Below are 16,032 nucleotides of genomic sequence, written 5' to 3'. Positions count from 1 at the left end.
AAGATTTTGTTTAAAAGTTTACAAAAAGCACTATGGAATTTGCAAGTATAATAAATGTACAGATGATTCACAAATGTTTATAGCCAAGATCTTTCCTCCAAGATACAGAATCATATATCTAATTGTCTACTTGACATCTTCTCTGGTATATATATTTCAACAAAATGAATGCCCCTTCTTTATTGGATAATATTTATTATTTTTTGGCAGACTTTCCTATATTTGGTGAATTTCTTGCCTTATGAGTTCTCAAGGCCTGAGAAAGAAGTCAAACACCTTTCAGCTGTCCTAATAGCAAGGATATTCACAGATGACCATATCTCCATCATTCAGACACCTGAAGGAACTTAGATTTAGGAAGCTATTAACTACAGAATGAGGATTTCCTTCTGATAAGGGTGGAAGAAACATAGATATGTAGGGGCAGCAAAGTATGAGGCTCAGCCTGGCTGTTGGGAACAGTTGCCTGTACACAGTAGTGGGTCTGCACTGGAGGAATCCTGAGATCTACTTAAATCATTGTTTGGGCTTTCTGACATCCTTAAGTTCCTTTTTGCTGAAAACAAGGCAGTAACTTCTGTTTACAAGGAAGAAGTGGAATTGATGTTTTCTCCCAAACTGATCTTTGTCCACTGTGCCAAGATTCAGGGAATGGCACCATGTCTGTGTGGGTATAGGGGAGAGATACAGTTGTACATTTTGGACACCTGTCTCTTCACTTCTGTATCTTATCTAACTCAGATTCTTGTTGATTTTTACCTCCTATATTGATTTTGGATTGTTGCTTCCCATCATCTCCATCATGCAATACCATAATTAAATAGAATTTTCCTCTTCTAGAATTCTACAAGTACTTTGTAACTGGTCTCCCTTATCCACTCCGCTCTTTATCCCATCACCCATCTATTCTGTACACTGTAGCCATTGTGATTTTCCAAAATGTACACCTGATTTAGGACAGCAACCTCTGCTTCCCCCAACTTCAATCTGTTCTCTTTCTATAACATTTAAGTTAAGGCTCTCTTGGTTTGTTTACTTCCTGCAACTCTATTCTCATCTCTTCTATTTCTTACCATCTGGCCAATCTTTCAGTCTCTCTTATGCAATTTAATTTCCCCAGTCCAGGTCCTTTGCACAAGTGATTTCTGCTGCCTTGAATGATCTACCGTCTTCTCTTCAACTATGATGGCTCGTTCTTTAGATAACAGCTCCAACCTCACTTTCTCACAAAAAAGAAGGAATCAGATCACATCTTCCCATTATATGGTCCCATAGCCAACCTTTTTAAAAAAAGATATTACCACAGTTTTGTTTTGTTTTCTTAAATTTTTATTTTTTAATTGTAATTGATGTACAGTACTATATTAGTTTCAGGTGTACAACCCAGAGATTAGACATTTATATAACTTTTCTTCTGTTATTCTCCAGGTGAGCAATTGATCCTATTCTGTGTGCTGAAGGTGTTTGTGTTTATCTTATGATTACTACTGAAATCCTGAAAATACATCTCAATAGTAGATTGAAAAATCTGAAAGTAAAACTTTTTAAATTACTAAAAGTTTCCTTGTTTCTTCCATAAAAGAAAGCCCTGCCTTTAGGGGAGGTGAGGGAACACCTGTGCTCATTTGTTGGTCAGAGTTACTTGACCAACTTTACTTGCTTTGGCTAAACTCTTTTCATTTTAGCTTCTACAGCAAGCATGTCAAACTCAGAGGCTAACATGGGCCAAATAAACAAGGCATGCAGCCTGTGGGCCTTGAGTTTGACATGCTTGTTCTACAATATAACCCAGAAGAAAGCTTTAAAATGTTAGTGGGAACTGACATTCTACCATTTTTCAATGTTTATGTTTTCCCATTGAGCCTTAAGTTAGCATTTATGAAAACATTAAAGTACAGTTCTCAGTTGCTCTCGGCAACAAGAGCACTGTTGGAATGGAGGTCACTTGCGTCATGCAGGTTTTTGGGTTAAGTTCAAAAGGAATGTTTTGTTGGATGAATATCCTGGGGTGATTGTTTTTGCTAAGGAGTTGAATTAATAGTATGACAATAGTCAGAAAAGTATTTTCATGCTATTTCTTTCCTCACCATTTTGCAATATTGCTCATCACAATTGACCAAGTGTGTTTTGGTGATTTTTTAAAAAAATTAACAGCTGGATTGGCAGTGTTGGAGGTGGAATAGCTTATCCTAGAGAACAGTGATATGATTCAGTGATTCAGTATTAGACTTTGCTCTGTATTGGGAACACTAATTCCATGAGAGCTATCTTAAATTAATGTAGGCTTCGGAGACTTATAGAAATGTGTTATTTTTAAAATTTTATATTAAACTAGAGACCCGGTGCATAAGATTTGTGCATTGGGGTTTGGGGGGATCCCCTCAGCCCGGCCTGTGCCCTCTCGCAGTCTGGGACCCCTCACTCCTTACCACCCTCCCGCAGTGGAGGTGGGAGAGGCTCCCACCACCTCCGCTGTGCTCAACAGCAGTGAGCCCAGCTTCTGGCTGAGTGGTACTCCCTCCTACGCCTTATATGGGAATATGGAAGCACTGTCCACTCATTCGCTACTGACTTTAATTTCTTGCCTTTTGTTATTGACAGAGTTAAAGTATATACAGACAACAGGCTGGAATTGTTAGTGTGATATTTATTTGGCAGTTTCCGAAGGCTGCAGACTGAACTACCTTCTCTTACCTTTCATTGTTCTGTCCTATCTTGCTTCCTTTGAAAAGGCAAGTGATGATTGCAAAGTTTGCTATAGGACAGACTCTCTTGCCTTTGTAAGATATCTCTGATTATTCTCTCTCAAGCTGCTTTTTCTTTTAGCAGCTGCTTCTCAAAACATTTCAGTACCACATAACAAGAAACACTACTCGGGTTGGAGAGCCCTGGCGGGGGGAATGACACAATTTCAGAAACTGAAGAGATCTTAGAATAGGAGACCTTAAATTTACATCTGTGAGTCCTTTGCTATTGTTTGTAAGACTGTGTGTGTATCTGTGTTGCCTGGGAGAATATTATATATTTATGACAGGTTTCAAAGAAAGAAAGAGCTTTCTGGAAAGGGGGGTTAGAAAGGAATAGGAAGCAAAGAGCTGGGAAGGAGGGTGTTGACACATTGGAATGAAAGGTGTTAGGTAGAGCTGAAAAGGGGTGAGGGAAAGTCTGAGAAAGGTTCAAGTGCCACTGAATTGGGAATTCTTAAGTGTAGTCATTTTTAACATTGTCCTCTCATTTTTACATTTGAAAATGTTCTTTTTATACATATTCCAGCATGATTCTCTTTACTATTTGATAGAAAAAGGAGTGAGCATGTCTAAAAGAACAAATATTAAGAACCTTCTAACCAGCAAGCCATAGCACATATAGATAAGCTTATTTAGTCTTGACAGAAGACGTAATGAAAATTTTGGTGGTCAGAGTGCAGACCAAGAAGATTCATGCTCTTGCTTTCCAAGATGTTGTAGGGGAATATTAGCACAAGGTTTGGCCCAGTTTCTAAATCTTTACATGTAGCAGTTAGGAAGAAGGAGAATATTGTGCTAATTTTAGCTGAAACCTTCTTTCTATCACACTTTCACTGTTACATTCACCGTGTAGCTTCTCTCTCCTGATTGGACTTGGAATTAAATGCTTTCCAGGAGAACATTTTACTCTTCTGAGAGAGATAAGTGGTCCCTATATACGTTATTTAAAATTTGTTCAAAAGCAGTGCATCCTTAAGGGCCAGAACCAGAAAGGCAGAGGCTCTGCACCAAGGTAGGGAAAGCGGGGCATGGGCTGGGCTGAGGAAGAACAATGGATACAATTGGCAGGGGTTTAGATAGCGGGAGGCTCTCTTCCAAGAACATGAGCCCATCTGGAGAGGAAAACCAGCATGCTATGTGGAGAAAATAGCGAGGGTTCTGCCAGGTTGGAGAAGGTGGCTTGAGAGGAGTAGTAGTGGGAGATAAAGTGGCAAAATTGCTGTGTGACCAGATCATGGAGGGGTGTCAGTACCAAGGCAGGAAAGTGGGCATTTCTCTGTTTAGTTTATAGGGCACATTGACTGGATTTTGAATAAGAACTGACAATAAAATTATTACATTGATGTACTATATATAAGGAGTTTTAGGATGAAGTATGGAAACTTATTTATTATTCATTGTTTTCTTTGCAGTTAATCCTATTTCTTGTGTTATTATGTTATTCCTAGAAGTAGAGCTTAAAGATAAAAATTTCATTAAGACATACAATTCATAGGGCATTATTTATTCATCTAGATATTAGACTGGTGTTTATGATTATGGGACTTGTTTTCTTTGGCTATTCTTTTAATAACAAATGCTATTTAGTCTAAGTATTCTCTACTTCTCCCTCTCTCTTTAACTGGATTGCAATAGAAGTTTTTTATTGTTATTGTTTGCTGTTGTCGAAAGAAAGCCAAAATGCTGTTAATCTGTAGGATGCAAATAGGATTTATTTTTTAAAGGCAAAGTACCTGTTTTTATTTCCTAAGTATTTATTTATCATTACTCATTTGATATTCCTCTTGTAAAGCAGTATTCATGTAGTTTCTCTCTTTTTAAAAGCACAAATCTATTACATGTTTATTGTGGAACATTCCGTGAATGTGTATAAACAAAAATATGAAAATAGAAGACAATTACAGCTCCCCCCCCAACCTTGATAACACAACTAGCATTTTGCTATATATTCTTTGTATTTTGCCAGTTATATGTGCATGTTTATGGGTGTACATGCATGTTTATACATGAATGCACATACATTTGCACAAATGGGTTTATTTAAAAATATTTTTTCATAAATGACAATATTTTATAACCTGCTTATTTTACTTAACAATTTGTGACTATTTTCCATTAAAGTTGTTTTAATATCATTCTTAAAGACTACTTAATTATTCATCAAACTGATTTATCACAATTTTACAAATTGTGTATTATCGGATATACAGTATAAAACACTTCTGTTTTTCTCTATTTTAAACAGTGTAATGATGAGATGAGCATCTTTTTAAAACTATCTGTTTGTACATATACAGGATTTTTTATGTAGTGGACATTCCTAGAGTTGGAATTGCCAGACAAAACAGTATATGTCTCTTTTAATTTTGATTCTCATTGCCAAATTGCTCTCCAGAAAGGTTGCACTTAAAAAGATATTATAAGCCTTACCTTTTAATCCAAGTCTTAAATGATATATCTGAGAATTCCATTGTCCAAGAGCCTGTAGGAATATTTGTAAGGACACAGTCAAAGTTAGTACATTATACGTATGTGCACACAGAAGTTTCATTATTAAGTGTTGAGGTAGCTGAATCACAACTAAATAGAATTGAATTCATTAGACATCTGAGGGATTAGTTAGCTGGTAACAGAACAATAGTAAGTAAACTGACACTCTAATCTAAAAAATGAGGGAAATGCATAGTGTAGAATTTTCTGACTCTAGGAGTTGACTACTCTTTATTCTGGGAGACTGTAGAGGTAATTTGTATAAGTTGATAAGAATAGCATGTTGCTCTCTATGTTTGGGATGATGGAAGGGACTCCGGTCAAACAGGCAGCTACCTTCACGGTGCCTACTGGGTTCATTGCCTCTGTATGAAGGCAGTTGGCAGAGGACTTAGAGGGCCTTTGGTGCTAATGCCTGCTTCTTCCTTCCTGGAGCTGTGCCATACTAGTAAGTGCATATTGCCCCACAGCACTCAGAAAGTGTAGCAGAGCCAGGCTGCATTGACGAGAAAGCCCCTTTACAGTAGGAAGCAGCTGGAAACGGGAGCCTGCAGCTTGGTGCACGGTGTCACTGGCGGAAGGAGCCTGAGGGTGGCTGTGGAAGGCTGGCAGGGCATGGCCCAGGAATAGCTCCGAGCCAGAGGAGCAAGAGCAGAGGGCGGAGCCCACACACAGTTTGGAGAGATACTGGGGAGGGGAATCCCACTATTTTTGTATTCCAGCTTGAAAAAGTTTTCGAACATTTTCCAATGAAATGTTCATATTATTTTAAAAAGCCCATTTACAAGAAGTATCCTTATAGAAATGAAATATCAGCACTTTTAAAAACTTTTATTTAACCTGCATTGAATACCCTTGAAATGCTGAAATAGTTTGGACAGCTTTTTATTTTGTGACTGTTGTCTTTCTAATAATGATGAAATTGATATTCTGACTAATTAATATATTTGTTCATTGCCTTAGTAATAAAATTATTGTTGCTTAAAAGTGCAACTGGCTAAAAATTGCTAAATGGTCTTAATGGTAAATAACATGCTACTATACTGAATATCATCAAATGTGAGGCAAAGCATATTTTATTCCAAGTTTAATTTATCAGGGAGAACATAAGCATTTGGAAATCCATAACTTATTTGGGTCACTACTTTACAATTGACAGTCAGAAATCATAATACATACTTGTAAAAACAATTGAAGTGCACTACTGCTATAATGTGTCCCTGAAAAAATAAAAATTGTTTTTAGCAGTGGAGTAGGTCACCAGTCTGTGAGGAGGTTGAGACCCAATAACACTAAGTATCTTATCCAAGATCTCAGGCCTGGCCATAGTTAAAAGCAATAATTAGTCTGCTCTGCTGTGGTGAATTTGAAAAACATCTCCATAAAGCAGCGATGGGCTTCTGAATGTGAATATAGCCAAAAATAGAAACATCCTGCTTCTATAAATTGGGGTGGGATCCAGGATATCCTGTTGGGGGAAAAAAAAGAGCATTTAACTTCTCCAAAAATATACATGGCAAATTTATTTGTTAGTGTGCAATCTATGAGAATCAGGAAGGCGGGGGGAAAGGAATTCCAGGTTACAAGAGAAGATGAGAACTGGGAAAAATGAAGTGAAAGTAATATCAGTAACTATATCAGTAGCTTTAGTAAGCTTATTCTGTACTTGGCCTGATAGTGTTGTCACTGGAGAATCCAATGCCTCCCTTGCTCGTGGGAGTGGGGTTCAGGTTCTTGGGGTACCACTGAAATAAGAATTTCTGAACCCCCTGCAGGCAAACAAGATGTGGCAAAGGCTTTATTTGCATAAGTCCCATGCCTCTTAAACCAGTCCTGAAAGAGCTGGGGTTCCAGTAGAGCCCAGAGCAAGGCCCGTGTTCAGAGCTACTGTTGCATGTTGCAGCCAGGCTCAACTAATTAAAGTCCCTTAGTCCATTGAGGGGAGGCCCACATGGCCAAGAGCCAGGTGGGCACAGGGGAACACACTCCCTGTAACAATAGTCAGAAGGAGGAGGAGCAGAAGGAGAGAGAGAGATCAAGAAAGCTCATTCCTTTGTTTCAAAGTTGAAATATTCCTGTTTCATGTGCTTGCGGTGACCATACCTATTCTGGCCACTGACTAATCCCCAGGTGTGACTGAGAGACAGGTAGGCACATTCCCAGGTCACTCAGACCTTACTGGTCATGCTCCAGACTGCCTTTGTCCAGTTCCTTACCTCATCGATCAGCAGGGAAGAGACTTGGAGAGCGTTAAATTAGCAAAGCTGTATAAATGGCATGCCTGTATTATCTAGTCTTCCCTTTACTCCTCCCCTGTTACTAATAACCAGGTTATTATAACAGTATCAGAGTTATCATATGAAATCTTGCCACAAGCTCTGAATCATAATACCACCAAATGGGAATTGGTCAGATTTAAACTTTGTATTTCCTATATAGTAGAAGTCCTCTTATCGTCCATGGTTTGCATACATTTCGGGGCATTAATTGAACTAATTAGACTAACAGTCAATGAATGTTTAGTATCAGGTAAAAGTTACTGTGTTTTAGGGAGGAAACCCAAAGGGTTGATGAATTCTACAAATTGCTTAGGAGAGAGGTCCAAACACAACCTTTGTGACACTAAGTTCTGTAACACTATGCCTAACACATTTAGGTTTAATCTACATCTAGGGGGAAGTATTGTACAATAAAATTTGTGTTCAACCTTAAGTATAATCCATACATATATTTGCATTTCTGTGATGTGTGTCCGTGTGAAAATGCATAGTGACATGAGAAACACTGGTTGTTTTTCCGGAGATAACCTTGAACTAATACCATCAGCTGATGTTCAAGTCCCATTTTTGAACTTTGTACTATATGACCTTTGGGTACAGTGCAGAACTGTATATTTGAGGGTGGGACTGTGAGGTTCTATGATGGTAGGGCTCTTTATGTCCTGTGCCTTCCCATGATAGACAACCAGTGAACATTTATTAATCAATGGAAGTAGGGTAGATTTGTGATTTTCAAACCAGGTTTCTGGAAGCCATAGAAGAGCATAAGGACTACCGTAGAATTGGGACCAGTGGCCATGGTGATTAGCTGAAAGCTTCGTGGGTGAGGCTCTAGACAGGTGAATCTACCCTATATCAGATTCTCAGTATAGAAATTTTGACATTTTAAAATTTTAGTCCTCAGAATTAGCACTGCAAAGTATATTTTTTTCTCTGCACTGAAGTTCAGAGTGGCTAGTACACTGCAAAAGGTTACACAGCTTTTATAACTGATGAGCTTGGGTTTGGATATATAAATGATGGTAGTGTCTACACTTTTAGTCCATTTCTCTGCAATAGTATTATGAATACGGAAAAGGAAAGCTGCATGCTCTATGTAAATCAGGCCCGTAAGGTCTTGCTTTGTTTGTTTGACATTAAAAGACTTCTGCTTAATAATACTAAAGATTTTTTTAGAGGCAAATGTGGGTTTGAACCAGGCTCTACCTGTTTGACTATTCAAATAGTCAAAGAGGTTACTAATTATTTCTCAATTTTCTAACTTGTGAAATAGGATTAATAACAGGTCATTGCAGAGAGCAGATGTATAATACATGTTATGTGCTTTGAACAATATCTGTCACCTGTAAGAACTTCATTTGTTTACTTGTTTGGTATCTGTGGCTCTGTAATCCTGAGTTAGATGTAACACTGAGAATAGATTGGTATTGTGTTTAGTATTCTTTCTGTTATATATTCCTTTTTGCTTACATATTTGTTTAACTTTATTATATGCAATGTCATTTCAGGTTCCTATATGATAGTGGACTCTTCAGACCACGACCCTGGAGAAAAAGCCAGACTTCAGCTGCCTACAATGAAGGAGAATGACACACACTGTATTGATTTCAGTTACCTGCTATATAGCCAGAAAGGGTTGAACCCTGGCACTTTGAACATATTAGTTAGGGTGAACAAGGGACCTCTTGCCAATCCAATTTGGAATGTGACTGGATTCACGGGTAGAGATTGGCTTCGGGCTGAGCTAGCCGTGAGCACCTTTTGGCCCAATGAATATCAGGTAATCATCCTTTCTTTTCTGGTTAATGCTTTGTTGTATTGGATCTCACCATGTATATAATGCTTAGATGTAAATATTAGCCCCATAGAAATATAAGGTTGTCCGTCTAACCCTTCCCCATCCCTCCCTTGAGCAAATGTTTGAATACCTTGGAGCAAAATCTTGAAAAATGGAGAAAAATCATTCCACCTATAGGGAAAAAATAGTTCAGGTACAAAATTTGTTGGTTGTTTGGCAAAAAGCTACTTATTGGCAGATATATTTCTGTGTGTCTGTGCAGGAAGAAATAGTGTTTTTGATTTGAATGCAATATTCAGATGTGATTGGTTTACTCACTTCTTGAAAATAACATCTGGAAAATAAACATGAAATAGTGTTTCATGAAATCTGGTATCTAAAAGGGAGGCAATTTGAATAATTTTGACAGTTACTTGAAGTATGAAAATAAGCAGACAGCTCTGGCTAGGTGGCTCAGTTGGTTGGAGCATGGTCCCATATATCACAAGGTTGAGGGTTCGATTCCTGGTCAGGGTTCATACCTAGGTTGTGGTTCGATCCCTGGACAGGGCACGTATGGTACGCAACAGATTGATGTTTCTCTCTCATATCGAGGTTTCTCTCTCTCACTGGCTCTTTCTCTTCATCTCTCTCTCTCTCTCTCTCTCTCTCTCTCTTTCTCTCTCTCAAATCAATAAAAATATATCGTCCAGTTTGGATTAAAAATAAAAATCTTAAAAAAAAGTAAGCAAATGAAAAAAAGAAAAGCTGTCCACATGTCTTTGGATTTTCCCCCACCAGAAGTTCATTCACAGGATCAGAGAGTTGTTCAGTAATCCTCACTATGAGATTCAGTTCCTGGAAATAGAAAGTTACGTCTTTTGAAATTTCGTTCACCTTTGTGTTAGAACTTGAGAATTAAACTTTTAAATGGCTTGCTTATTTGTAGTTCATTAGAGAACTTAATGAGAATGTGTTTATGTAATAGTATATTTTGCAATGTTCAATAAATAGTTTATAAGCTAATAACAGTTTCATTTGTTATTTAAAAATTAACCATTTCTTCAATTTAGGTTTGTCTTGATTCCCAAGGAAGGGGGAATTTCAATGTATTGTTTTAATTGCTGTGTTTTGAGTTGATTTTCTGTGTATTAAAAGCCTCTTACTTCATAGGTGTTGTTCCACAGGTAGGGTTCTTCATTCAGGGTTATGTGTCTTTTGAGATTTCAGTGGGGTTTCATTAGGTAGTTGATTCCATTATCCCAGAATAGAAAGACGTTTTTTCTTCAGTCTGGGAGAGCTGTCCTCTGGGGAGGTCAGAGCTTCGGGAGGGCTGCGTATGTGGTAGCTGGATTGGTGGCCTAATGCTCCAGTACTGGAAGAAAGGCCAGTGGGCTCCTGGCTGTCAATACTGGGCCACCCGCACCATGCCCTGACATATTGACTTCACAGAGATCTATTGTCGGAGTGTAACAAAACACTGAAAAAAAGAAAAGGCTCTGATTCAGCAAAATAATACTGTCCACGTATGCAGACTTCTTACAAGGCCCAAAGAACAAGTCTAGCATATTGTTAAAATGTTGGGTTCTGGAGTCATATTGCCTATAGTCAGCCCTGATTGCTCTTTGCTACCCGTGTAGATAGTTGGTGAAGGAATTGAATGGTTTGTTGTGCTTTAAAATACAATAGAGTTTGATGAATCCAACAAATAATCTCTGTGGTATCATACTTGTGTTCCTTTGTGACTAAGAAATGACATGCATTGATTACTTTCCCCTTATTTTTTTCTAACACCTCCCTTTGAGTCGTTTACATTAATAACTTTTTGTATGGCCCAGATTCTGCAATATTAATGTTGAGTTATAGTACCTAGAACTGGATGAATGCTTCTTTGTTCAGTCTTATTTTGCATGACAAAGCCCTCTAGTTTACATGTACCTGCCATGTTTAAGTCAGCAGTGTAAAAAGGTTCTGTGAAGGTTTCAACCTGGCCAGTGAGATCTTTTTGGAGATCTCTTGTCAGAGAAAAAGACTATGAAATATATAGAACCTATGGGTAAATGTCTGTTGCAGATTGAAATTTGAGCCACAGATCATTTTTTAAGTGATTACTTTGCTTCCACACATTTTCCCTTAACCTGCAAAACTTCACAATCAATGAGAGTGAATAGCAGAGTAGAACATTTTTCATGTGCTTAGTTAGTGCTCAATAAATTATTTGGTTGATGTTTTCATCGATTCTGTCTTTTAGATACGTATTTGTACCTGTACATCAGTTATTAGAAACAACCAGCTCAACACAAACTATATTTATGTTGCCTTTTCGCTATTAGGAAATAGCATGAAAAACTTTTGACTACTGCTTAATGCAGAATCTTTATGGATTTTTTAAAAATATAGCTATTTCAATGGGTCATGCTAGCTGCTTACTCATTTTCATTCTTAAAGACACACTGCTATTTTTTTATTTTTTCAGATTCTAGATGAAGTTAAGATATACATAGAAATTATTCTCTTTTCCCCCATAATTTAACTCAATTTCTCTTTTCCAGAGAATTTACACTCTCCAAACTTTTTGAACCATTTTTTTATACTCTAATTTTTGTAATTCCTTGTCTTTTGTTGTATTTCTAGAGGAGAATCCTGTATTTTCTTTGCTTGAGCCATTTTTTATCTGACCACTCCTCTAATCAACCCCCTTCTCGCCCAATTTTAACAACAGTAAAAACTACCAAAAAGAAAATAGCCCCAGAGTGAAACTACCTTTAATTAATATAAGCTAATTTTTGTATAAAAATCATACTTCTGGAAGTGTGGGGGGGTCCCCCCATTTTGTGTTACAAAGCTCCATAGCTTACATATACCTGCAGTGTTCCTCTCTTTTCCATTTTCTGGTTGAACTAAAAATCTGCTCTGATTTGTCCTTCCCAGTGATTCCATCTTATCAGATGCCTAAACTGGAGGTCAATGTGGTAATTTAATAATATTTGCTATGGATTATTAAAAAATGAGGAGATAGTAGTTTTTAATCCCAAGAAATTTAACCTGTGATTTGAAAAAGGAAAAAAATAATATACATGACATTGTGAAATGAAGGCAAAAATGATTCTCCAAATAATGAATTTTGGTTACCTGGCAGATCAGGATAAGGCTCATGAACTTGGGGGCCAACCTTCCTGGGTGAATCTTGACTTTAATTTTGCAGTTGTGTGGCATTGAGCATATGTGCTCAGAATGTTCTTGTTTTGAAATCATGCTATTTTTTAAAAAGACTTTATTTTTTTAGAGCAGTTTTAGGTTCACAGCGAAATGAAGAGGAAGGTACAGAGATTCCCCATATATCCTCCACCTCCCCATGTGCATAGCCTCCCCTATAATCTACATCAACCACCAGAATGGTACACAATGGAGGAACCTTACATTGACATCAGAATCGCTCCGAGTCTGTAGTTAATTTTAAGGTTCACTCTTGGTGTTGTACCTTCTAAGAGTTTGACAAATGTATGACATGTATCCATCGTTAGAATATCATACAGAGTTTTTTCACTGCTCTGAAAATCACCTGTGCTTCACCTAGACGTCCCTTCCCCTCCATGCTCTTCTTTTTAGGTGTTTTATTTATTCAAATGTCAACTTACTTGACACCTTGTTAGCATGAGGTCAAACTGTGCTCACCTTTGGGGATACTGGGCACTTCCCTCTTCCTCTGAGCCTTATGGTCTTGCTTGGCAGTGTAGGAGATAATAATATAAACCAGATGTAGAGTGTCGCCTTAAGGAGCCTAGTCCAGATAGGAAATGTGAAACATACCTAGATAAAATTTGAAATAATACAGCAATTGTTAAATGACTTAAGAGAGATAAATATGAAATGTAGCCGGGAAATGAAAACAAAAGATAGATGTGTTTCCAAAGTAACTTGAGGCCGAAATGGGACTAGCTTTCTCCTGTACCACATTGTTTTTCTTAAACCACAATTGTTGGGAGCTAGCACACTCTGTAGTGAAACAAAACACGGAAATGCAGTTTTGTTTATGACATAAGCACTACATTGCTACACTAATATGTTAGGAACTGTTTCTCACCTGTGTCTTCAAGGCGATAGATGTCTTTGCTGCTCAGTATACTAATTATAGAAAATGTCATATTATATTTGTTTTATTTGCAATGGTCACAGGATACCAATTCTGCCTATTTTTATAGGCCTCAAGTAAGTATTGTAAAATTTTAAATTATTTACTAAATAGAAGTAAAATGAGAAAAAAAAAAACATGAGGCATGATCTCGGTGTTAAATTTCAATGGAAGATCAGCATGCCTCTAAAGTATAATTTTCTCCACTCTGGAAATCTGACCTGTCTAGTATGCGTAAACTAAGTTCTGCTTTGGGATTAAATCCATTAGTTTCTTACTGAACAGTGAGGTTGTTACCAAATGAGGCAGGCAGACATAACTTCCAAAACTATTAGTGGAAACCTAATCTGCTGTTTTCCATTAACTGGGTGCACGTCATTAATCACAAAAATGATGCGTGATGAAAACTACAGGGGTTTGGCCAGAAATTGGAAAAGTGATAATATAGCAGAATGCGCCTTTAAACACACACACACACACACACACACACACACACACACACACACACACAACCCTCCTAATACACTGAGAAACAAATACTGAAGTTTTACAACTCATTTTCTTAACATTTTTCATTGGTTTGAAAAAATGTAAGAACTGGACGGCATGAGATTTTCTGTTTTTGTTTCCTTTCTGAAGGTTTATGTCAGCGTGTATTGCGCTGATATTTTGGCCATGGGATGATTGTTACACTCCAGAGAGACTGCTGGCTTTGGACCTAGGAAGATTGGGACTTAAACCAAGGGACTGTTTATTTAAAATAGAAGATCTCTAAAAGATTGGTCTTTGGGGACAAGGGCTGGAGTAAGAGCATGCTTATGAATCATCCATGCAAAATGTGAGGAAAAGTGGATATAGTTTCTGTGCCATAGCTCTTGAAACTCTTCCAATTTCTACAGGTTGTCATTCAACCATGTAGAGCCCCACTGGAGAAAGGACGGCAGGACTTTTCTTTCTTAGACGGGTTAGTCTGCTGGAGGCCCTAACAAAATACTACAGACTGGGTGGCTTAGACAGCAGAAAGTCCAAAGATCATGGTGGAGGCTGTTTGGCTCCTGGTGAGGGCTCTCCTCCTGCCTTGCAGTTGGCCACCTTCTCACTGTGTCCTCACCTGGTACAGAGAGATAGCTCTGGTGTCCCTTGCTCTTCATTTAAGGACACCAGGCCTATCAGATTAGGGTCCCATCCTTATGACTGCATTGAACTTGACCTCCCAAAGGCCCTATCTCCAGATAGTCACATTGGGCATTAGAATTTCTACATATGAATTGGGGAGGGGGGGGTACAGTTCTGTTCATAACTCTAGATAGAGCTTATAGCTGTAACTTTATAACTTTATTCATAAGCATTATAATTGACTCTGGCTTGTTATCTTGTATAACAGTGTTATAGATATTATTAATTTTCTGTTCAATAGTCAGTCTTCTCACTTTCTTCCACATTGGCAGGACTCCCACCTCACTTTCACAACTTCCTTTCCAGTTAAGGGTGGCCATGTGACCCAGCTCTGTCCAGTGAGTTTTGGGGGACCTCTGAGAAAGATGTTCCTCCCAGCTAAGAAGAGAGAGATATTGTTACATGAGAACACGGTGCTTGGAGCTACTGCAGTTGCCATGTAGCTATGAGGTAGGAGATAAGAAACTGAGGAAAAGAAGAAAGTGTGGAAGGGGCCAGGGTCCTACTCTCAGGTGAAATAATAATAAAATTAAAACAAATTTTTAAACAACTTTTAGATGGGTCTTTTCCTATACAGCCAAAAGCATCCTAATGTACTATGTCCCATCTTTTTTGAGCTTTCAAGTAATCAGTCACATTTCTCACCACATATTGTTTATGGATAAAACATGTGAGACATAGGGGAGAATTAAAAGTGTACACATCTATCTAGGAATGAAACAATTTATGTTTTCAGTTCAGTTGCAGAGAGGAGACACTTAAAAGTAAATAGGGCTATAAGATAATCAATGATTGGAAGAAGAAAGAAAGGAAGGACACTTCATCTATTCTGTGTCTACTATGTGTAAGACCCTGGGCTGGATACTTCCTGTATGTCACCTTTAGTTAGTTTTAATATTTAATCCAGTATGTGGATGAGAAAGGAGCTCTATAATAAACCTAATGTAAAGTACCACACAGGGTGATCTGATGATAAATCCTAACTGAGGAGTCATGCTTCAGGACTATAACTTCTTAGTAAAAGTTTATTTTAGCCTAAGCCATCCCTGTCCATTGTTTCTTTGCATCTAGGTTAACACACCTTGGAAATGGCTCTTCTTTAGACCCCTTGAAAGGCTAACCACCCTCCAGATTACATAATGTTGCCAATTATACTGTAATCCAATCACCACATTGCGTTCTCCTACCTTCCTGTAATCTTTGCCTTCCCTTCTTAATTCCACATATATATAAGAAACCTCAGAACTGTCATTCTTCAGGAGCATTTGAGATCTTGCTTCCTGGCATTGTTGTTAGTTGGTTCAGTCAACTCATAGAAATTCTATGCAGGTTTGGACATTTCTTACCTTCAGTGCTAAAGGAATGTTTCTCATCTTCATGCATGGACTAAATTGCTGGCTCTTTAGTGGTCAAAATTATTTCCCTTTTTCC

General features: G+C 37.9%; 1 protein-coding gene across 3 annotated transcripts in view; it reads left to right on the top strand.

Moving 5' to 3' along the window:
* Positions 1-16,032, top strand: part of PTPRK (protein tyrosine phosphatase receptor type K) — a 479,445-nt gene that overhangs the window by 179,578 nt on the left and 283,835 nt on the right. For all 3 annotated transcript variants that reach the window (XM_079780718.1, XM_079780717.1, XM_079780719.1), the window contains exon 3: positions 9,025-9,296. In XM_079780718.1, the coding sequence (XP_079636844.1) occupies positions 9,025-9,296 (272 nt within the window). The remainder of the gene's footprint in view (positions 1-9,024; positions 9,297-16,032) is intronic.

This window comes from Cnephaeus nilssonii (genome assembly GCF_951640355.1).
Source record: "Cnephaeus nilssonii genome assembly, chromosome: 9".
NCBI classification, from domain to species: Eukaryota; Metazoa; Chordata; class Mammalia; order Chiroptera; family Vespertilionidae; genus Cnephaeus; species Cnephaeus nilssonii.
The sequence above is the reverse complement of the archived record's forward strand: the minus strand, read 5'-3'. Positions and strand labels throughout refer to the sequence as shown.